The following is a 23,391-nucleotide window of genomic DNA, read 5'->3' as shown; positions in this document are numbered from 1 at the left end:
TGTACCACCTCAGTAGCCAAAAGGAACAGATACAGGAACCCTGTTTGAGAACATCTGCCCTTTAATTTGCATTTAAAATCAGTTTCTTTAAATACTTTAGTTACAAGTTCTGAATAGTGAAGACAGAGTAGTAGATGCTGCAGGCACTCTATTGGCTCCCACCCCTTCCCCCCTCCCCCACCCCCAGGCCTCACTTCTTGGCTTAAGATACAAAAGGGCACTCTCTACTGGCCCTGGTGTCAAATGTCAGCAGCCTCAGGCCTGGATGCAGTTGGATACAAAGCCATGAATCCCAGTGGCTCCAAGGAATTCCAGTGATTGTGCCCAGATCCACGGGCAACACACCTTAGAAATGACCTCATCCATTTCACCACTAGGTACTAACACCCTCAGGGTGGTTTCCTACCCCAGTCCACGTCCTCCAGATCTGTGTCCTGCAGAGGAAGAGACAAGGCCCCGCTATAACGCAGGAAGGAACAAAAACTGCCTCCTCAGCCCAGGTGCTTACAGCAACTTAACTGAAAAGCTCAAGGCAATCTGAGTCAGTCTAGAGGAGACCTCCCTTCCCTAGTCTCTACCAGGCTCTGGCCCTTCCTCGGGACCATGCTTGGTCCCACCGCCATGATGTGCTAGAATCTGCTCTAAGAACAAGGTGCTAGAATGAGGCCCAGCAACCAGCAAAGGGTTTGGAAAGGGTTGCTACAGCCCCAGCTGTGTGAGATTGTGCCAAGACGAGTCTTCTTGGTGTCAGCCTATGATGGAGAGCGTGAGGGCAGGCCTGGGCTCTCCTATCTATGATGATTACAATGCATGACCTCAGGGGACCTGTGCCCTCTCCTCCCACTCACACACCCAGATCCCCTGGCCTGTGCTTCCTGGAAGAGGTAGAAGAGGCATCTTGAAGTCAATGACAACGGAGAATGAAGGTGCCATTGAAGAAGCAAAGCAGCACCTCTTTGCCTGTGTTCAATCCCTCCACACAAGTGGAATCAAGGGAGAATGTGCACAGCCAGGACACAGGCTGCTCTGAGCTTGGGAGGCACAGCATCCTCCTAGAAGTCTCTGCAGAACAAACTTTCAAAAGATAGGAACTTAATCACATGGTCCCCGGGGGTTTCTCTATAGTATACCAGCACTAGGGAGAAGCAAAATCATCTTTGCAGAGAGCTGATGGAAGAAAGGCAGGAATATGAATGAGCATCCACTAAGGCTCTCTCTCTCAAGCCTAAGGAATTAAGATATTCGAGGGTATGAGACAGGTGCAGAGAGGGAGAGCCTGGCAGGAACGCCAAGAAAAGACCTGTGACTGCTGGTTACATAGTGCTCTGCTTCCTTGCTTGAGGCCAACAGCATGTGCCTGCCTGTCACCAGGCTAACCCGGGACCCATGAGGGGACAGGGAGAAGACTGGTTTTCAGTTCCTGCATGATCAACTTGTAGGGTGTGTGGGTTCCTCCTAAAGATCCAGGAGGAGGACTCTGGGATCCTCTACCGCTGCCTTGATTTTGCGGAGGAAAGTCACAGCCTCTCTGCCATCAATCAGCCGGTGATCATAGGTCAGTGCCACGTACATCATGGGCCGCACCTCTACCTACAGAGAGGAAAGGTAAATAGGTTTGTCTCCAGCAAGCCACAGCCAGCCTCGCTGAAGGAGGAGATTTAGCACAGCCCATAAGAAAGTTCCTAATTCCAGAGCCTTTCCTATTGATGTTGCCTCTGCATATTTACAGTATTTCAAAGACCAGGCCTTACCCTCAGTGCAAAGCTTCCCCACTCAGAAACAAAGTTTGCCAAGAAAACTGTCTTCTCACAACTGCCTTTTATTTTTTAAAAACATACTCTGCCCTCTAACGCATCTGCTGCCTACAAGGAAAGTTTTCCCTTCAGTTCTGGCTGCCTGTACTTGCTTCTCTCTGGGGTTAGAATTTAAAATAAAATAAAATAAAATTAAGCCAGGGTCTACAAATTCTGGAATTGTATGTGTAGTTGGGTGTATGGGCATTTTCCAGGAAGATCTACAGACTGTGGTTTCACACAGGAGTCAGTAACCCAAAAGGATTCTAAACACAGGAGTTCCCAGAAAGCTTTTTTGATACCAACGTATCTTCTAAGGGCCAGCTCAAGCCCCTTTTAATACTTAATTCTCTGAACTCCCGGGAAATTTACAAGCTTTATCATACAACTTGGCAGCTCACAGACTGACATGCATAATTGTCATCTGTTTCCCAGGGGCAAGGGACCACGTTTCCAACTATATCCCCCACTCCATAGAAGCAAACAAGCCTTCTCAGCTCAGTGGTTCTCAAACTTGAATATGCATCAGGATCATCTGCACTTCTTCTTTAAGTCTGGGATGGGGTCTAAGAATATGCATTTCTAATAAGGTCCCAGATGATGCTGATCCAGACCACAATTTGATAATCAGTGCCTTAGCTATTAGAAACTAAGAAATGGAACTTAGGCCTGAAATTATAGTTAATGTTTTACAATTAGCATTTAGTTGGATTTCCCTTTCATCGAGACCTAGCCACTAGGACCTTAGAAATGACGGTTCCTACCTTGCCTCCTATAGCCACTGGCCTGTCAAAGATGCCATGCATCCCCAGGATGGCAGACTGAGGGGGATTGATAATGGGTGTTCCAAAGAGTGAGCCAAAAACGCCTCCATTGCTAATGGTGAAGGTACCGCCATCCATATCTTCAATGGCAAGTTCATTCTTTCGGGCCTAAAAACAGATTTCATAATTGAAATATTAAGCCAACCCAGTTTCCTTCACCTAAAGTCAGTCCATAATCCCAGCGCTTTGGGAGGCCGAGGCAGGAGGACTGCTTGAGGCCAGGAGTTCAAGGCCAACCTGGGCAACATAGTGAGACCCCCATCTGTATAAAAAACTGAAGAATTAGCCAGGCATGGTGGTGCACACCTGTAGTCCCAGCTACTCGGGAGGCTGAGGCAGGAGAAACGCTTGAGCCCAGGAGTGCAAGGCTGCAGTAAGCTATGACTCTACCACTCTACTCCAGCCTGGGCAACACAGCGAGACCCTGCCTCTAAAAACAAAAAAGCAAAGGAAGTCCAGAAAGCTTGTATCGAGATCGATGGCACAAGCGCTAGCTTCCGTGTGACAGTTGTTCAGCTGAGGTGTCTATGACCAGTGCTCCACCAGTGAAAAGGCACAATTTCGTACAGTTGAAGACTTCAAAGATGATCTTTTCTAGCAGGTCTCATCTGATGAGATTTCAGTTACCAGAGCATGGTAAACTCCACCAGATATATAAAATACTTAGCTCTCATGGGCAACTGCTTTTCTCAGGGGCTATGCACTTGACTTTCCATGAGCACTGCTTGCTAGTGAGCCCAGCCTTCTGAAGGCTCTCTTCCCTCGCCTGCTCAGCAGCTTGTATACATCTTTCTACTTTACCTTCTCTCCCAGTTCAGTGATGGTCCGTTCAATATCTGCAAAATTCATAGCTTCCACATTCCTGATGACTGGAACCACCAGACCCTGAAGGGGGTGAAGAGCTGTTTTCAGTTGCAAATTAATAGTACCTTTTATAGTTAACAACTCCCTTGATTCAACCAGTGGTATGCTCTCCCTAGAATACCTTCATTACTCAGTGTGATTAACAGAAAGTGTTAAAAGAATGTGGCATGGTTTAAAAGAAAAAAAAGGTTACTAACTCCCTTCTAAAAATACAGAATTAAAGAAATGATTTCTCTTGTGTGATCTCCTTCACACAGATAAGGTGAGGGTCTAAGACCAACATTCCCCACCTCCTGCCCCAACATACCCGTGGGGTGGCCACTGCAACACTGATGTCAATATAATCCCTATACACCACCTCTTTGGTTGTGTCGTCAATCACTATGAGAGAGAAAATACATGTTACATACAACTGCCCAGGAAGGCCAAGACTAATGAAGTAATATGTGCATTAACAGAGTAAAAATCTGCAGAGCTTGATACAGTGTGGGCTGACCAACCACCATGAACACCATTGCATTATGCATGGCAGCTGGCATTCCACTTACTCCCATCCCAACCAAGTATAGTATCTCCCAAGTCCCTGACTGAGCCTGGGCATAGGAGCATCCATTTCTTTGGCAGCCCTAAGAAGGGCTCAACACACTGGTTTCCATAGGATAGGTATGCACTAAACTCTCGTTAAGTAGCTCTATTCAAGCCCTCCTTTAGCAGAGAATGACTAGGGTTAACAAATGTTCCAAAAAAGGGCAAATTAGCAAAGGAGAAGGGATACAGAGATACTACCCATTCTCTGCTTCCAACTCTCAACAAGAGGAAGAGGGGACATCCAAGAGTAAGCGGGGTGATCTGGCTTTGAAATATGCTACCTCAAGAGATGGCAAACCAGCATCTGAAAATGTACACCTAGCAACTAATGGGAAAATAAAGGCTTGGGAATCATTTCCGCAGAAAGTCCATGTTGTATTGTTAGATAAGACATCCAGAGGAAGCATGTAACGTGAAAAAGAGGCCACGAGAACTTTTGAGAGCCACCTACATGTGTGGGCAAGCAGAAGGGGGCCACTGAAAAAGATGAGAGCCAGTCAGGGAGGCATGAGAAGAATGGGAAAAACAAGAAGAGGTATACATTTGGGCAAAACAAAGATGGCCTTCTACCTCCCTAGAGCACCACTCAACGGGAGGGACTAGGGCTTCTACTTCTAGACCTTTAGGGCCCCTGACACTGCTGAGGATGGCAAAAGTATCACTGCCCCCTCTCCAATCTCCCAAGGAACAGAGAAGTGTGTCAACAGGAAAACAAAGTGCTTGTTAGGTCAACATTACAATGACGTAGGTAAGTAAAAAGGAAAGAAAATAAGCACCAGGTCCATGAGAGGCCAAGCCGAAGCTCCCAGTGAGGCCCATCGACCTAAGATCAAAGGTCAGCCAGGAGCCTACACCAAGTGTGGAAGTCAGGCCCCAAGATAACAGGGCCTGTGGAGCTGGGGGAGGGGAGGAAGCCAGAACACGTGCTTCCACCTTGACAGGAGACAGCCTGGAGAGCTGGGCTATCCCAGAACTGCCTCCTGCCTGAGCAGCTGCCGAGCTGTGTACTGGGAAGAGAAACTGTTCTGCCCAGCTGGCGGGTAGAAAGTAATCATGATGCTGCTTCAGGAAGGTGAACCAAGAAATCCCTGGGGAAGATACTGATATTTCTATAGGTAGCAAATAAAAAGCCTTGGTCTGTTGATCCTCTGCATGTGGGAGCAGGTCTGTGCTCATACACCTACCTCCCAGGACCTCTCCAATTCCAGCCACAAGCAACTCACCTGCATTTACAACAGGCTGCTCCTGCAAGGCAAAGGCTGAGGCCTTCACAAATGCCGACATGAAGCCTAGTTTGAGGTTATGTTTCTTCAAAAAAGCCTCTTTGTGCCGAGCCCTCATCTCCTGGATGTTACTGTGAAAACATTACAAAACAAACTGACCTCAAAGCCTGCATTTTGACTTTCACACAGGTTTCTCACTCCATATACACAATTAGGTGAGAGCTTTTCCCTCACTCTGGACCATTACCTTAGTTGAAGTTTTGAAATACTCTACCTGAGGTTAACACAGTAACTCTGTTCTTTTACAAAGAAATCTAAAGGAATCAGGCCCAATCTGTCTTTAAGGTGGGTTGAGCTCTTTACAGGGCTCCTTCATGGTCTAGAAGTCACAGATTTCAGTGACACATCATATGAACAAGAGATCACACAGCACACCAACATCCTTGCCCTGAATAACTGAGCTATCCATCCTGAAAAAAAATTTTTTAAAGTATAAACAAAATCTACAAAATAATATTCTTTTTATTTCTTGTTAGAATACAAAAAAAAAAAAAAAAACCCCCACCAAATCTGAGTATAACTCCCATGTGATATTCCTCCTATCTCTTGATTAGTGGAGACTAAAATAAACACCTCATGGGTACATGAGGCTCCATGTGGGAAAAAGCAGTCATGACTACGCAGGGAAGGGTATAACCCAGTGTTCTTTCAGGCTCACGGAAAGTCATATCCATTCTTCATCTTTCCAGAGTTGGCAGTTCCATCCACTTATTCTTCCAAACAGGTACTAACACCTTACTACATGTGAGGGTCAGGGCCAGGTACCAAGATACAAAGCTAATTAAGACATAGTTCTTGCCCTTAAGATTAGTTTAATGGCTGTGATTTCCTTGGTATTTAGAAAAGTGGCCACTTGTGGTTTAGGCTGGTTCCCTTCAGATTAAGCAGCAAGCCTTCTGAAAAGCCTTTACAACATGAGCAGCCTTTATTCTTTTGGGACTGGTTTTTTTTCAATGACACATTGCAGAGTTAGTGAGAAATGGCTTTCCCATCACTTTGCTGCAGAAACCTCAGTATTTATCGGAATGCAGTAATGCAGTTCTACGATGAAAATTGAATTTAACTTTATCTCAGGGCCAAATGCTGAGTTCTCCCTTTCTCCCTCTAATGGCCTAATTCGACATTAGCATGAAAGGTAAGATGTGGTACAATTTTAACAGCCCCCTTCAGATCTTTTGTTTTTGAAAAAGGAAGTTTTTCCAAGGGGGACTGATTGGGTTTAAAATGCTTGTTTTCCTGATTCTAACCTTATTTAGTGCTAGGATTACCACCCTAAAGACATTACTGGTTCCCAAGACACAAGAGCTGCAGAAGAGGGAAAGAGATGTGATAAACATCTCTGCTCTCAAACCTGCCCAAATGTTATTGTCTGGTCATTAAGTAGCTTCTATTTCAGAGCTCTGCCCTTGGAGGCAAAGGCTGGGACAATAGAGGAAGGGAGAAGGTCTCAGAAAGGTCCCTTATGGGTTAGCTGATCAGCACAAGACCCAAAGGGCACTCGATCTAAACCAAATTAGGCTGCAGCAAGACCGCAGGCCATTGTTAAGTGACACCTTGATTAGCTGCTGAAAGGAGATCCAGCTATTACGCTTCCTTTCCAATCAAAGCTGGATTGGGCCAACTGCATCTTTCAGGGCCACAAATATTTACATGTTTTGTCTTAAGAAATTGGGTAGAATTTCAAAGTCCAATTCAATTTGTGTACAATTTGGCCCTAATGCACTGAAACATAAGCTGCAGCCTTTGTGATTCATTAGTCAAGGTCCTTCCCCTACATCCTATGAACAAGAGAGAAATCTTTGGCTTGAATGTCATCCAGTCTCTTCAGAAAGTTTCCCAACAGAATGGATGACATCTAGTAAAACAGGTCACAGAGCCCTACTCTGAACAGTGCCACAGCACACTATCAAGAAAACACTCCCTTCTCCCTATTTTTCAAACCCTTTCCAAAGAAAAGCAAATTTCTCTAATGAAAAGTAGATTCACAGACTAAACCCTCAGGACAAAAAGAAACAAAGAGATGACCTGAGACTTGACTTGCTTCCTGAATTAAATATAAACTCCTACCCTGGCATTCAAAACATTCTGAAATAAGGATCCAACCTTCTTTACCATTCTTTGCTATACAAAATCCTCACAACAGAAATGATTTTTGACAATTTCTCAAACGTGTCTTCTACTTTCCCATCTCATGGTCTATACTGTTAACATCGTCTGGAATGACCTTTCTCCACAAGGCTGACAAAATGCTAGTCATTCTTGAAGACCTGTTTAAAAATTCTTTTTTGGCCAGGCATGGTGGCTCATGCCTGTAATCCCAGTGGGAGACCAAAGCAGGAGGATGGCTTGACCCTAGAAGTTCAGGAGACCAGCCTGGGCAACACAGCGAGACCTTGTCTCTACAAAAACTAAAAAAATTGGCCAAGCCTGGTGGCACACGCCTGTAGTGGTCCCAGCCATTTGGGAGGCTGAGGCAGGAAGATCACTTGAGCCTCCCAAGTAGCTGAGACTATAGGTCCATGCCACCATACATAATTTTTTTTTTGAGACACAATCTCGCTCTGTTGCCCAGGCTGGAGTGCAGTGGCACGATATCAGCCACTGCAACCTCCTCCTGGGTTCAAGCAATTCTTGTGCCTCAGCCTTCCGAGTAGCTGGGATTACAGGCATACGCCACCATGCCTGGGTAATTTTTGTATTTTTAGTAGAGGCAGAGTTTCACCACGTTGGCCAGGCTGGTCTCGAACTCCTGGCCTCATGTGATCCACCCACGTCAGCCTCCCAAAGTGTTGCGATTACAAGCGCAAGCCACCGCACCCAGCCCTCACTTGGCTAATTTTTAAATTTTATGTAGAGACAGTCTTGCTATGTTGCCCAGGCTGGTTTCCAACTCCTAAGCTCAAGCGATCCTCCTTCCTCACCCTCCCAAAGCTCTGGGATTATAGGCACGAGCCATGGTGCCCAGCCTCTATCCCCACTGAATTCCACAGTACAGTACTCTGTATACAGTACGCACTCAAAACACATTTGTCAAATTTCTCTTCCTGACAGTGCTGATACTTGAACACATCGAAATCTTGAAGAAAACAGGTAAGTCAACAATTAGCTCACTACAGAAATGGGCATACCTAGTCAATTAGTACCTTTGGCTAACATTCTAAGGTTATTTAAAAACACAACTTGTTTTCCATTTCACTGTCAGAGCTGGGTAAAATGAAAGACAAGCCCAGCCTATCTTTGCCTTTTCATCTACTCGATTCTGAATCACTTAGGAAAATATGTAAGTGATGGGCTCAAACAATCCTCCCATCTCAGCCCCCCAAGTAGCTGGGGCTACAGATGTGCACCACCACACCTGGCTAATTTTTGTATTTTTTGTAGAGGTGGGGTTTTGCCTTGTTACCCAGCTGGTCTTGAACTCCTGGACTCAAGCAATCCGCCTGCCTCGGCCTCCCAAAGTGCCAGGATTACAGGTGTGAGCCACTACACCTAGCCAAGGCTAAGGTTAAGGTCATGGAGGAGGCAGGCATGGTATTAGGAAAGCCAATTAGAGAAGAAGCCAGTGGCTCACTCTGTGAAAGTTAACAATAAACAGGCCAGGCGCGGTGGCTCAGGCCTGTAATCCCAGCACTTTGGGAGGCCAAGGTGGGCAGATCACGAGGTCAGGAGATCGAGACCATCCTGGCTAACACGGTGAAACCCCGTCTCCACTAAAAAAATACAAAAAATTAGCCAGGCGTGGTAGGGGGCGCCTGTAGTCCCAGCTAGTCTGGAGGCTGAGGCAGGAGAATGGCGTGAACCCGGGAGGCGGAGCTTGCAGTGAGCCGAGATCGTGCCACTGCACTCCAGCCTGGGAGACAACGAGACTCCATCTCAAAAAACAAAAACCAACAAACAAACAATAAACAAATACCTCTTCCCTGACAAGTTAGTTTTAGAATCAGCACTAGATAAGGACTGGGGCAAGTTCGTGTTCTCTAAGAGAAAGGGGCCTAGGGGATAAGAGGGACTAGAGACACTACCTCATGTCAATCTCATTAAAAGTTGTCAGCATTGCACATGTATTCTGGGCCTCCTTCAGACGCTGAGCAATGCGCTGCCGCATCCTGTTCATTTTCTCCTGAAAGTAAGAATGGAACAAGCATTGACAATCTGATCTCTCTGGGTCAAGCATTCCCCGTGTAGTCAGAAAGAACATGGCTTGCCACGAGTAGATGGCCAAGGACTACAGTATCTAAGTACAAGAGCTCCAGGCTTCCCTTTCCTGTGGTGGCCCTTTCTCCTCCAAGCAAAAACATGCAAACACAGGCCAAAACTACTCACTCAGATGTGCCTAAAGCTTGACCAAGAATGAAGGCTCAGAAACAGTGATTTAAAAACCAAAACCCATTTATAAAAGAATGTAGTGTAGTGTAGTCTAGCCAACATAAGAATCATAAGAAAAAGGGCACTTTCTGTTGATAAAGATTTGCATAAGAATAGCTATTTGTGGAACAGAACCTCATGAGCAACAAACTTTCGAGGCTATCATATTTTTAGGAAGTATTCTCAGGCAGAGGAACCACAATCCTGACCATACTTCCTTGAGGCTTTATGTCTGCACCTGACAGCTATTGCTACTGAATATTATCCCTTAGCTACAGCTAAGTATCCCGGAAGTATAGGAATAGAGCTCACTAAACCACCTCTCTGAAGTGTGTGACATCGTGGGAGGAAGCGGGTGAGTTACTAAGCTACCACCCCTACAAATATTTAACTTACCCAAGGCTTTCACTGGTAGCATAATATAGTAGGAAAACCACTGAACAAGTGTTCAGAAGACCTCAGGTTCTAGTCCTATCATTTGATGGTTATGTGACTATGAAGAAGTTATATCCTAAACTCCCTTTATCAAGGTTGAGGGAATGAGCTGCCAGGCATTCAAAGGTAGGCACCACCACACCCATACTCCACTAATCCCAACACTGCCCCCTGCCTCTTTCCTGAAAGTGGTCCTCAGAGGCTTACCCGATGTTCTGAACGCAGACCTTTGCCAGCTCCTGGCTCAGCTAGTGGTGGGGCAACAGTGGGTTTTACTGCAGACACTGAAAATGAAAAGAGGATAAAGCTGCATCAGACGAGGAAAGAAACATCTGCTGAGTTTGTGCCAGTGCTTTCATATGTACTGTTACTTAATCTTCAAGATATTCTGAGGTATATTAGTATCACTCCAACTTCACAGATGAACAATCTGTTCAGATAAATTAAGTGACTAGCCTAAAGACACACAGCTAGTAACAGAAAGCTGAGATGCAAAACAGGCCTTTGGATACAAAGTCTAGAATTCTTTCTACAAAGCAGCCAACCTGGCCTGTTCAGAACCATCATCAGTCTAGAGTTTACCCTTTGAGGGAACATATTAGACGAGATGTTCTTCCACATGACATGTGGGAGTTGGAAGCCTACCAGGTTTGCCAGAAGGAGGTTGTGAGGGCGAGGGCACCGGTGGCATCTGAGTGGGTATGGGTGCTGCAGCGGGAGGAACTGCCGCTGCTGTAGGTTCTGCTTTTGGGGCTGCAGCAGCAGGAGCTTCAGCCGGCTTGGCCTTAGCAGGAGCAGCTGAAAAACAAGAAAAGTGTATGCCACTGGCACTGTCTGAAATGAGAAGCAACCAAGCAAAATTTAGTGGCAAAAACTCTAGCTCCAATCAAGTAACGAATGTCTACTGGGTATCAGCAATATGCAAAGCACTATGAGACACACACACAATGACATAAGGCACTATTCTCTAGTCCTCAGGGTCCCTAAATGTCCATCAGATAACTGGCTCAACTTAGCTCCCTTCCCAATTTCACAGGTTTCCACTGAATAAATTCAGCAAGTACTTTCAAAGCACCTATCAAGCCCAAGAAAATGTAAACTTCCAAGGAAAAAAAAAAAAACCTAGGCAATTTAAAATACTGAAATGCATACGTAAACATAATATATTTCTAATTACTGATACTCTTCTTCCTCTATTTTAACATTATATATGCAAGAATACGATTAAAAAATAGGCTGGGCGCAGTTGCTCACGCCTGTAATCCCAGGATTACAGGCCAAGGGATTACTCCCTTTGGGAGGCCAAGGCAGGCGGATCACAAGGTCAACAGATCAAAACCATCCTGGCCAACATGGTGAAAGCCCGTCCCTACCAAAAATACAAAAATTAGCTGGGCGTGGTGGCATGCGCCCATAATCCCAGCTACTCGGCAGGCTGAGGCAGGAGAATCACCTGAACTCCGGAGGCAGAGGTTGTAGTGAATCAAGATCAGGCCACTGCACTCCAGCCTGGCGACACAGTGAAACTCCATCTCAAAAAATAAAATAGTCATCGAGGGTTGACTTAGGCTTAAGAAAGTGCTTCATCCAGGATGACTCATAAATCACTGAGGTGGCCAAGTAATAATCTCACAACTTTAAATGAAATGTTTGTTTCTGTTTTTCACCCATCTGGACATTATATCCAGGGTTAGTGCTAAGACAAACTTCTGCAACAGGAGGACTACCTTATTTCCCAGCCTTCTACCATACATATTTTCTACTCTGAGCTTCTGGTCTTGCCTGACTAACCTCAATCATGCGGTCTATCTGCCTTACTAGTGTAACAGTGAAAAAGAAATAGACTTCTGTGACTCGTTGGTCTACGGGTACCATTCTCGCTTAGGAAAAAGAAATAGACTTTTTAGTGGTTATAAAATTTAACTAAGAGTCAGATAAAGTTATTAATCTCTAATCCTACCAGGTCCAGTACAAATTCGTTTCTCATTTCTTCCCAAAAGAAATAACAACCCTTCCTAGAGATATGAGAGAATAGATGTGAAAAGAAACAACACTGAATTCCCCATAAAAGACAATGAGCATTTCCTTTGAGCATTCTGTCAGTGCTCAAAAAGTTTTGAAGCATTTCAGATTTTGGATTTTCAGTTTTGGAGCATTTCAGATTTTGAATTTTCAGATTAGGTATGCTCAATCTGTGTATCTATAAGAAAAGGTCCAGTTTCTCAGCTCCTGCTAAGAAACACCCATGGAAAGAACAGAGTATAAGGTTTATTTTTTAAAAAATAAACTTTTCCTTTAGAATTTGACATTTAAAGTTCACACTATATATAAATTTACCCCTTATTCCCTCAACTAAGGGCAGCTGGAATGACAGAGTCTTTGACATATCAGGGAATTAGCACATTATGCTCAGTCCCAATCCCAAGAGGGAACACTGGAGACCTTGACCACCAGGAGAACTTCTTTACCACCAGTTTTCCTGAGTGTGAAAAGTGGAGTGCCTCCTTCGACTTTTCCCCCATCAGGTACCAAAAGAGCTTCAATCACGCCATTTGCTGGTGATGGAACCTGCACAGATGTCTGGAAGAGGAAGACAGACGGAGGAAGTCCAAATGTTTATCCAGCATTAGAAAATTAGCTGTATAGAATCTCCAGTGAAGCCGGGCACAGTGGCTCATGCCTGTAGTCCCAGCACACTGGGATGCCAAGGCAGGCGGATCACTTGAGGTCAGGAGTTCAAGACCAGCCTGGCCAACATGGTGAAACCCCATCTCTACTAAAAACTACAAAAATGTAATCCCAGCTACTTGGGAGGCTGAGGCACGAGAATCGCTTGAACCTGGCAGGTGGAGCCGATATCGCGCCACTGCACTCCAGCCTGGGTGATAGAGCGAAACGTCTCAAAACAACAACAACAACAGCATATCTCCAGTGAGTCACAAGAGTTGCAACACAATATATAAGGCCTTGCACACAAACATCTAAGGCCATAATTTCAGAGCAAGGGTGATAACAAGTCATTGCTATTGTGAAGATTCACTCTTTCTGTCCTTTCTCAGAAACATTCAGGCAATATTCAGTTAATATGTTTCCAAGTGATACAGGGAAAAGTGGAAACAGCTCATTTACCCTCCCCATCCCCTCACCACACACTACAAGACTAAAGCCACTAAATGAAGTACATAGTACACACACAGCAAACAATTTAAAGTTAAATGCAGGTCAGGTGCGGTGGCTCATGTCTGTAATCCCAACACTTTGGGAGGCCAAGGTGGGCAGATCACCTGAGGTCAAGAGTTTGAGACCAGCCTGGCAACACCTGTCTCTACAAAAAATACAAAAATTAGCCCAGCGTTGTGGCATGCGCCTGTAAGCCCAGATACTAGGGAGGCTGAGGCAGGAGAATCGCTTGAACCCAGGAGGTGGAGGTTGCAGTGAGCTGAGATCAGGCCATTGCACTTCCAGCCTGGGCAACAGAGCAAGTCTCTGTCTCAAAAAAAAAAAAAAGTTAAATGTAAAAAGTTTTTTTTTTTTTAAATTGAACAAATCCAATAATTTTACAACTGAAGTTAGAGCTAGTTAAAAATTATCTCTAAACAATGGTTAAGTCCCTGTTTCTTTCATTAGGTTAACTAAGGGAAGCCCATGAAAAACTGGTATGAATATAAGATAAGCCTACCTTGTCAGTTTCAATCTCACAAACCACTTCATCTTCTGCAACTGTGTCTCCAACAGCTGAAAAGACAATCAAAGGCTACAAGGCTACCTGTTAGCGGGGAGCCTACAGTAGCCACAAAACCCATTTTGGCAGGTATGTTACAAGAACCCTTTCCCACAGGGCCAGCAGAAAGTACATATGTAAAGAAAACGGCAGAGCTATAAATTCTACAACTATCCTGGGGGGAGGGGAGAATTTTAGATAGCACTTAAACTTAAGAAGTGAGAGGAGCCAGGCACAGTGGCTCACGCAGTGGCTCAGGCCTGTAATCCCAACACTTTGTGGCAGGCTGAGGTGGGCAGATCACCTGAGGTCAGGAGTTTGAGACCAGCCTGACCAACATGGTGAAACCCCATCTCTACTAAAAATACAAAAAACTTAGCCAGGCATGGTGGTGGGCACCTGTAATCCCAGCTATTCGGTAGGCTGAGGCAGGAGAATCACTTGAACCTGGGAGGCAGAGGCTGCAGTGAGCCGAGATCATACCATTGCACTCCAGGCTGGGAACAGAGCGAGACTCTGTCTCAAAAAAAAAAAAAAAAAAAAAAAAGAGGAAACTAAATCTTACCTTTCTCCCACCTGACATCTCCCTCTGTGACAGATTCTGCAAACGCTGGGGTTTTGACTGTAACCAAGTCATCCTCTAGGAAAAATGCAAAAAAGAAAATCATAAGTAGTTCATTTTTCCTTTTTAATATTTTTCTTTAACTAAACTCAATCAATTGTTGCTCTTCCCATAAAATTCCATTCCCAAGAAAGCAGGTACTTACTGCATACAGCTGTAGCTCTGAAAAAGCGAACACTGAAGACACTGTTGTTAATGCTACAAAAGAAACACACGTTAACTCCTTTAACAGGCGAACCACTCACATTTTAGTCTAGTTAAGGCCCCATGGGTCACCTTCCCCTTAAACAGTGACTCTTGACCAGGGGTGCCCATCAGTGTCACTTGGGGAGGAACTTTTTCAAAGTTCACTTGTCTAGGCCTCTCCCCCAGGGATTCTGACTCAGCAGGTCTGGAGTAGAGCCTAACGACCCAGGTACCTTAAATGGTGAGCTCCCCAAGTACGCTCAGGCCCCTGTGCTGCAATGCAATGCCAGCTCTCACAAAACAGACTTACATTTGGTTCTTTAAATAAAAAAATAAGCACCTTGGTCCTTTGCAGACCGAAAGGACTTAGCTTCTTGATTTGGTTTTTTGTTTTTTAAGAGATAAGAGTCTTGCTCTGTCACCCAGGCTAGAGTGCAGTAGCATGATAATAGTTCACTGTAACCTCAAACTCCTGGACTTAAGGGATCCTCCCACCTCTGCCTCCCGGGTAGCTGGGACTACAGGCACATGCCATCCAGATAATTTTTTTAAATTACTTTTTGTAGACTATGGATTTCATTGCCCAAACGGGTCTCCAAGATCCTGCCCAAAGTGCTGGGATTACAGGAGTGAGTCACCATGTCCAGCCAGGTCTCTTCCTTAACTAAATCCGAGATAGATGTACGGCCTGCCCAGGGTACAAGCCATTGTGCAAGGTATAATGGAATTTCTGCCCTCAAGATAACAGATCTAGATCAGATAAGGCAGCAAGATTAACAAGGTTAACTTGGAAGTAAAACAAGGTGTTATGCCAAAAAAAAAAAAAAAAAAAAAAAAAGCCCAAAAACAAAAAAACCACACACAAACCCCATATGGTATCTCCTACTCGGTTCTCTTGCTATAAAACAGCACATCAATACATTCTGGACTCATTCAAAACGAACCTCAAAGACCAAGGCGTTTACTGATATGGCCTTTACAGTAAATAATATAAACTGGAGAATCAGCTCACCCTGTAGGCACAAAGCCATTAACAGTGGTTACCTCTGAGGGGTGAGAGATGTAGACATATACGGTATCTCTGGTTATGTGTTGCACACTTACACAATTTGGGAGAATGATTTGGATGGGGACTTTCACTTTTTACACTTCAGGATTGTCTGAATATTCTACAACAAGCATTTTTATAATAGAAAAGTAAAAGAGATTTAAGTTGCCTTTAGGTATTTTTACTTTTATAATGTCAAAATAACTATAAGGTCTATGTATAACCAAGAAAAAATGAAGATATTTAAAAACAACAAGAATACAAATTGTTCTACATATAGTTTGCAACCTTGTAAAGTACATGCCCACAGGCAAGAACTAACAGGTAACATGCAAGTGCAGAGGCTGCTCTGCAAGTCATCCAGGAACCCGGAGTGGTGGCCACCACTACCCAAGAGGCATTCGGGGGGCTAGAGGACAAGGATAAAAAAGTCTTCTCATGGACACCCTTTTTACTTTTTGAATTTTTAATCATGTAAATATAATACTATTAGTAAAAACATAAAACCAAAAATTGTTTTACAATAAAAGATTTATTAAATAAAGTGGGCACCTTATTCACAAAAAAGGCACCACACACACAAAGATACTGGATTAGGGTGACATGATTAGGGGTGATCCCACACAAAGTTCACTTTTTCTTCATTATTTACTTTCAAATATTTAGTGTATTTATTGTAGAGAGTCATGATTGCCCCAATTTTCATTTGATTGCAGATGAGTAATACATTTTGAATCTCTAAATAACTAGATGTTCACTACAGAATATTAGAAATAGCAAAAAGAATACTTACAATGGGATCATACCACACAGTAGAAAATGAAATTATTTTGTGACCCGCTTTTTCCCACTTTTCATAGTGTGAACATGTGAACATGCTATAGTTTAGCCAATCCCTTGCTCTTTGCCATTTTGAGATAAATCTGATAATATTTATATTATCAGATATTAAATCTGAGATAAATATACCAGGAGTTCTTCAGTATAGATTCCTAGAGATGGAATTGCTAGATGAAAAGGAACACACAGGCCGGGCAGTGGCTCATGCTTGTAATCCCAGCACTTTGGGAGGCTGAGTCGGGCGGATCACCTGATGTCAGGAGTTTCAGAGACCAGCCTGGCCAACAAGATGAAACCTCGTCTCTACTAATACAAAAATTAGCCAGGTGTGGTGGCGTGCGCCTGTAATCCCAGCTACCCAGGAGGCTGAGGCAGGAGAATTGCTGGAACCCGAGAGGCAGAGGCTGCAGTGAGCCGAGATCGCGCCACTGCACTCCAGCCTGGGTGACAGAGCAAGACTCCATCTTGAAAAAAAGAAAAAAAGAAAAGGTACACACATTTCAAAGACTTATGACTATCAAACTGCCCTCCGAAATAACACCGGGATTCATATTTCTAGTACTGAGCGCAACATTTACTCAATTTTAAAAAATCAGCCAGGCGCCATAGCTCACGCCTGCATCCTCCACTTTGGGAGGCTAAGGCAAGTGGATGGATTGCTTGAGCCCAGGAGTTTGACACCAGCCCAGGTATCATGGCAAAACAACCCCATCTCTACAAAAAATACAAAAACCAACCGGGCATGGTGGCATGCACCTGTAGTCTCAGCTACTCAGGAGACTGAGGTGAAAGGATCTCTTGAGCCCAGGAGGCTGAGGATGCAGTGAGCCAAGATCAGGCTACCGCACTCCAGCCAAAGTGGCAGAGCAAGATCCTGTCTCAAAACAACAACAACAAAAACCCTCATTGTGATGTAGAGTAAGTAAGAAGCTCATCCGCTGACCTCTTCACTTTGAGGATTCTCCCTGTAGAGTAAGCAGCCTGACAGATGTTGAACATGTTACTAGAGAGCATTCTCTTAGCACCACCACAAAAACACTTGGAATGCAAAGGAGCATTTAAGCAACATTCATACGCAGAAGTCAATCTGAAACACACATGGGTAGCCTTTCTCCAAACTCTGCATTATGCAATAACAGCATTCCCTCCAAACTAGTCAGTCAGTCCCAGGACTCAACCAGTTTTATGCTTTTACTGTTTTTAAAAATGAGTAACTATGCTACTGAGAGGATGCTCTCAATCTCCACAATAAATGTAACCTCGAGCCTTTCAGCTGCACTTACATCCAAATAGAATATCTAGGAGCACCCTTCTATATCCCATAAAAAGAGGATTCCAACTTAACTTTCATTATAATTCAAACACCTGTGGAGAGTGGGCACACTCCCAGTACAAAACCTGACACGGAGCTGATGCTCAAGGAACATCACATGGGAAAATGAACATTGAGGTTAGTCTAGGGACTCAACATAATCACCTCAATTTCTAGGTCTGGAGGCCAGTGAAGAAATCAGATGGTCAAATTTAGAACTTTACGTCTTTAAATAAATAACCCGTGGCCACATATCTGTACTCCCCAGTGATACTTACACAACCTTCCTGCTGTTAAGGTAACCTGGTCCCTGGCATAAGGAGACCCCTGCAAGAAACAAAATAACTCTTAACCAACAACTCTTATCTCACAAAGGATACATGCTAGGAATGGAAAAGAGGTCTGCTCATCCCCAACCCTGAGACAGAGCAGGATCAACGGCAATGGATATAATCTTTATCATAGAGTCCTGCTTCTCAAACTTTTCCAAAGTAGCCTTAGTGGCAGAGAGCAAATGGGTATGTGAGATTGAGTGGGTATGTGTTTGGCTGGGGAGGAAAGAGAAAAAATTTGATAGCACAGCCCAAAGTGATTATATAATCTCATCTACCTTAAAAAGTCAGAACTTTTCATTATTCCTGTATGTTTTCATAATAAAATGTCTCTACTCGCCAAGTCTTCAAATACAACTGAAGCTTGAGAAAGACATGGGATGGCTTATCCTGTGACTATACATAACCCAATTTGAGAAGCAAGGAGGATGTTTGGTCTGGGTTTGAAAAGATTGGGTTGGAAATCTTATCACGTGAATCCTAGTAGCAAAGACTTGGCTACTTTAGGCTCGGGGTCTCCAGTTTGTCCTAGAGCTGAGAAAATCATGTCCCCATCTTTCAGTTTATTGACTTCCCATGCCTTTCTGAAGTCTTCCACCCTGGTCACTCTCAACAAGGTGAGAGACCCTTTCTGCCCACCAGCTGTCCTTATCATAGTTAACTGCATTTCCCCAACTGATGACTAGTAACTACAGCTGCCTCTTCTGAATTCTTTCTTATGTCTTTTTTCTTTCAGATTAACAACTCTTTCTGAACCATGGGCTCAGGAGACACCAAATGAGAGCTAGCCCTCTCTTATGCCCACCTCCTCACAAGCATCCCAAGATAGGTAAGCCAGTCACCTTTATGTCCAGCAGCCAATGACTATGCAGTGCAAATTCTAAGCATAGTATGTTTTTGAACTAGAATAGATGGCGGCTCACACTGATTTTGGGAACCTGGAGTCCAATTCAGAGTTCATCCTACAGCAAATTTCATTTGTACAGTGCTTTAGGGTTTATAAAAAGCTTTCCCATAATGACCTCATTTTGATTTTACAGTCTCACAACTCTCTGAAGTGGAACGACCATCTACCATTATTCCCATTTCATATAAGTAGGACTTTTGGAGGTTAAGCGACTAGCCCAAGGTGAATCCCTGAGCCCAAATGCAAATCCCCAAGTGCAAGGCTCTTTCCATTGTCCTGTCCACCTATAAAGTGGAGAAAATGTTTACTGACATTGTTCAGGGTTCCCACTTGAAAAACATGTTTGTTATTGAGAGTCCACTACAAGCTGACATTGTGCTAGGTGCTTTATGTTCCCATAACTCTCAGGATAAAGTCCACACTTTACGCGATCCTGTACCGTCCAGCCCACTCTATCTTTCCTGCCAGACATGCTTCTTCCCATGTCTATCACTGGTCAAGTCCTTTCCTGTCTGAAAACCTTTGCACAAGCAATTCCCTTTGCCTGGAATACATTTTCTTGGCTCTTTTATATTCAGGTCTCAGTTAAATGTCACTTCTTCAGGGAAGCCTTTACTGACATTCCCAACCTTCCCAAGCTGGTCTACATCATCCCGCCCTCTCATCGCACCCTTTATTCCTCTCTCGTAGTAACCACAATTTATGCCCTTGTTGGAGCATAAATGTATATTTGCTCTCTCTCTCCAGCTAGCCCATAAAATCTCTAGGCTAGAGTCCATCTATACCCCTGTTACCTAGAACAGTGGCTGGCATATAGTAAGCACTCAATAAATGATCTGTTGAGTCCATGAGTAAATGAGAACATGGTGGGTTAAGAGTTCAGGCTGGGTCAGGTAGACCTGGCTTATCAACAGCTGGGTGGGTGACCATGGCCAAGGCTTTTAAGCTCTCTTGTCTTGGGTTATGCACTTGTAAAACAGAGAAAATACTTTTTACTGTATTGAGATGATTAACTAAAAAATTCACAGAAAGCACTCATATAAATGCTTGGCACAAAGAAAGCCCACAACAAGGTCAACTTATTCAACAAATACTTAGGCTAGGCATATAACAGAAAAAAAGCTACGGATGACACTTTTTTCTTTTTAACTGCTAGGATAAAATCTAAACTCCTTCAGTCTCTATACCATCTTCTATCTCTTGCCACTCTCTCCCTTAACCAAAATACTCTGGCCAAATCACCTTTTTTCCAGTTCTTAAGTTCTGCCAACCTCTTTTCTTCCTCAGGGTCTTTGTGAATGCCATTCTCTTTCTCCTGGGCTTCACTGGGTTAGCTCCGTCACATTCTGCTAGCCATAACCTTTTTTTTTTTTTGAGACGGAGTCTCGCTCTGTCGCCCAGGCTGGAGTGCAGTGGCGCGAACTCGGCTCACTGCAAGCTCCGCCTCCCGGCTTCACGCCATTCTCCTGCCTCAGCCTCCCGAGGAGCTGGGACTACAGGCGCCTGCCACCATGCCCGGCTAATTTTTTGTATTTTTTAGTAGAGATGGGGTTTCACCGTGTTAACCAGGATGGTCTCGATCTCCTGACCTCGTGATCCGCCCGCCTCAGCCTCCCAGAGTGCTGGGATTACAGGCGTCAGCCACCGCGCCCGGCCATGGCCATAACTTTTAAGTCACCTCCTCAAAAAGGGCTCTTCTGTCCACCCTCGTTTCCTTCTCAGCAGTTACAAAAATTTGCCTTTGTTGGCTTGTTTAGCAACTGACACTATCCAACTAGCCTAGGAGCTCCACGAGGGCAAGAACTGTACACTTCTGTATCCACTCCTGTATCCCTAGCGTCTAGCACAGTGCCTAACACAGTAGAAACTCAACTACGAGCTAAATGAATAAGCGATAGCTCGTGATTATGTAGCATTGTGTCTCACTACTCTCTGAACCGAACTGTCTTTAAATATTATGAGAAACACAGGCACCCCCGAGTTCCTCACATACTGCTCTGCCCAGGAGGAGAGCATTTTAGGTGACGGCAAGGGCAGAACTTACCAGGCAGGGAACGTCTCCCTAGAGGGCAGTTCCCCTGTTGAGAAAGAAGACATTATCGACGTCACCCAAGATGGAAAAAAAAAAAAACCCAGCTTTTTCTTTTAAGTACACGCTCAAAGCTGTCCCAGTGGTGGTGACAGGTGAATCTCGTAACTCCGAAGGTAAATGCAACACACCGTGCTGGCAGTCCCAATCAACACGCTGGGCCTGCCAAACTATCTCAACTTTCCAACGGGACTCACTAATACCCACTGATTTTAACAGAGCAAGAGGAGACGGGCGCCGAATCCCGCCGCAGGACTCCGCCGCGCCTCCTCCCTAACTCTGAGTCAAGTATCTGGACGGGCGCGGCTCCCCAGCTCCCGCGCGGAGGGTGGGGTCCAGCAGGAAACGTTCCCCGCAGGCTGCCTGGAGAAGGCAGGGGGCCGCTGGGCTCCGCAAAACGGTCCCGAGGGCAACCACGGCCCCGGGCCGCCCAGCCCGCGCGGCCTCCGCGTCCCAGTGCCCTTGGTGCCCGGCCCGGCCGGCGCGCCGCGCCCCTGCCTTCCAGGCCGCCTCTCTGCCCGCCAACAGACTCCTCACCCGTCGGGGCCCCGGCTCGGCCAGACCGTACCTTCTGGAAGGCGGAGAGCGAGCGGCTGAACGCCCGAGACACACACCGGGACCGGGACAGCATCACGGCGGAGGAGCCGAGGGCGGGCGGACACCGGATATAGGGCCCGGCAACAACCGGAAGTGGGGCGGGCCGCAGTACCCGCCGCCCGACGAGGGGTGTTCGGAGCGAACCACTGGCAGGGGGTGGGCGCACGGCGGCGCCCAGTATCCCGGCTGCAGCGCAGGAGTCCCGCTCTCTGGAGCAGGCAACCCTAAGGCGCTCTTGGGGCCCTCCGCACTGCCTGTCAGCCTGAGGTGGTTCTCCTGAAGGTGTATACGACTGTTCCGCCACCACATTGCCCCCGGGGTCTGGCCTTCCCCTACCCTTCCACAGAACTGGCTCTGAGCTTGGCGCCCTTCTCTCTTGGGACCCGAGGGCACCGCGCCGTTCCGCCTCTGTACCTTGGGAAGAGAGCAAAAGGGGGGCACGGACATTGAACTGAAACCTTGGCAGACATGCATGCCTGATCTTACACTTGTGTGGCCTGGGGCAGATGACATTGCCCCCCACCCCCAGTCTCAGGTCCCTTAACTATTAATTAAAAAAAAAAAAAAAAGGCACTTGTTACTTCTCTGTCTTCCTAACCCCGAGTCAAAGAAATAGAATCCCAGGAATTTCTAAAGGGCTCCCATTGCCTTTTTAAGAGTCGGATATCTTCACCAACTATAGCCTTATTTCTCAACAGCTTCTGATCTCCCCCCAACGCAAATTCCAGCCAAACTAATTGTTCCCCATACATCTTGTGCATTTTGGAAGTTGTTCGTTTGTCACCCTATCCCTAGAATATAAACTCCCAGCTGTTTTTTTAAGAAACCAGGTCACAGTTCACTGGAGCCTCGACACTCTGGGCTCAAGCGATCCCTCTGCCTCAGCCTCTGGAGTAGCTGGGACTACAGGTGCCACCATGCCAGGCTGACCTCCCAACTTTGAGTGTGCCATTCTTCCCGCTGACTTGAAGTGAAAGCACATAGCATCCCCTTCCCCTCCTTAAGTATTCAGGCCCCTTGAGTATTCACCTTTAAGGCTCACCTTCCTAATAAAAAAGATGTGCTTTAAACCTCTGGCAGAATTAGTAACACATAAATGTATGAATGAATGAATGAACCACTTGCTGCCGTTCATGATGATTTCTTTATCTGAGGCATTTTGCCTGGCCCTCAGGACCTTTATTTTTTATTTTCCTAATTAATTTATGTTTTAATATAAATTGAGACGGGGTCTCACTATGTTGCCCAGGCTGGCCTCAAATTCCATCAGGACCTTTACAGTGCCTTCACTCACCTGAACCCTGAAAGCACTGCCACTGGAATTCTGGAAGGATGGGCCAAAGTCCTAACTAGAAATAGAGAAAACAGCTCTGCCCTGATGCTACCCACAATTAACTCCTCAGTAGCTTTCACCTGAATTATTTGAAAAGCTCCCTAAGCAGTTCTAAGCCTCCACTCTCGCTTTCTCTAGCCCGTCATCCTTTATATCTGTGTCAAAGATCCTTCTGAGCCTGGTGCGGTAGCTCACGCCTGTAATCCCATCACTTTGGGAGGATGAGGTGGGTGGATCACTTGAGATCAGGAG

At 45.3% G+C, this 23,391-nt stretch overlaps 1 protein-coding gene across 3 annotated transcripts; it reads right to left on the bottom strand.

Moving 5' to 3' along the window:
• Positions 1-43: 43 nt before the first annotated feature.
• On the bottom strand, positions 44-21,927 carry DLST (dihydrolipoamide S-succinyltransferase). Of its 3 annotated transcripts, XM_004055455.5 has the most exons (15): positions 21,778-21,927; positions 21,165-21,198; positions 18,160-18,208; positions 14,641-14,693; positions 14,439-14,513; positions 13,832-13,887; positions 12,621-12,732; positions 10,798-10,950; positions 10,360-10,436; positions 9,375-9,472; positions 5,293-5,423; positions 3,789-3,862; positions 3,419-3,502; positions 2,558-2,725; positions 44-1,590 (listed from the first exon to the last, which is right to left on the bottom strand). In XM_004055455.5, the coding sequence occupies exons 1-15, from the start codon at positions 21,838-21,840 to the stop codon at positions 1,456-1,458; spliced, it is 1,362 nt and encodes a 453-aa protein (XP_004055503.1). In that variant the 5' UTR covers positions 21,841-21,927; the 3' UTR covers positions 44-1,455. The 3 variants fall into 3 exon arrangements, with proteins under 3 accessions (XP_004055503.1, XP_055216947.1, XP_063554082.1); XM_055360972.2 differs by lacking the exon at positions 18,160-18,208 and having other exon boundaries at positions 21,778-21,890; XM_063698012.1 differs by lacking the exon at positions 21,165-21,198 and having other exon boundaries at positions 21,778-21,890.
• Between the last annotated feature and the right edge of the window lie 1,464 nt (positions 21,928-23,391).

This window comes from Gorilla gorilla, chromosome 15 (assembly GCF_029281585.2).
Source record: "Gorilla gorilla gorilla isolate KB3781 chromosome 15, NHGRI_mGorGor1-v2.1_pri, whole genome shotgun sequence".
NCBI lineage: Eukaryota > Metazoa > Chordata > Mammalia > Primates > Hominidae > Gorilla > Gorilla gorilla.
The sequence above is the reverse complement of the archived record's forward strand: the minus strand, read 5'-3'. Positions and strand labels throughout refer to the sequence as shown.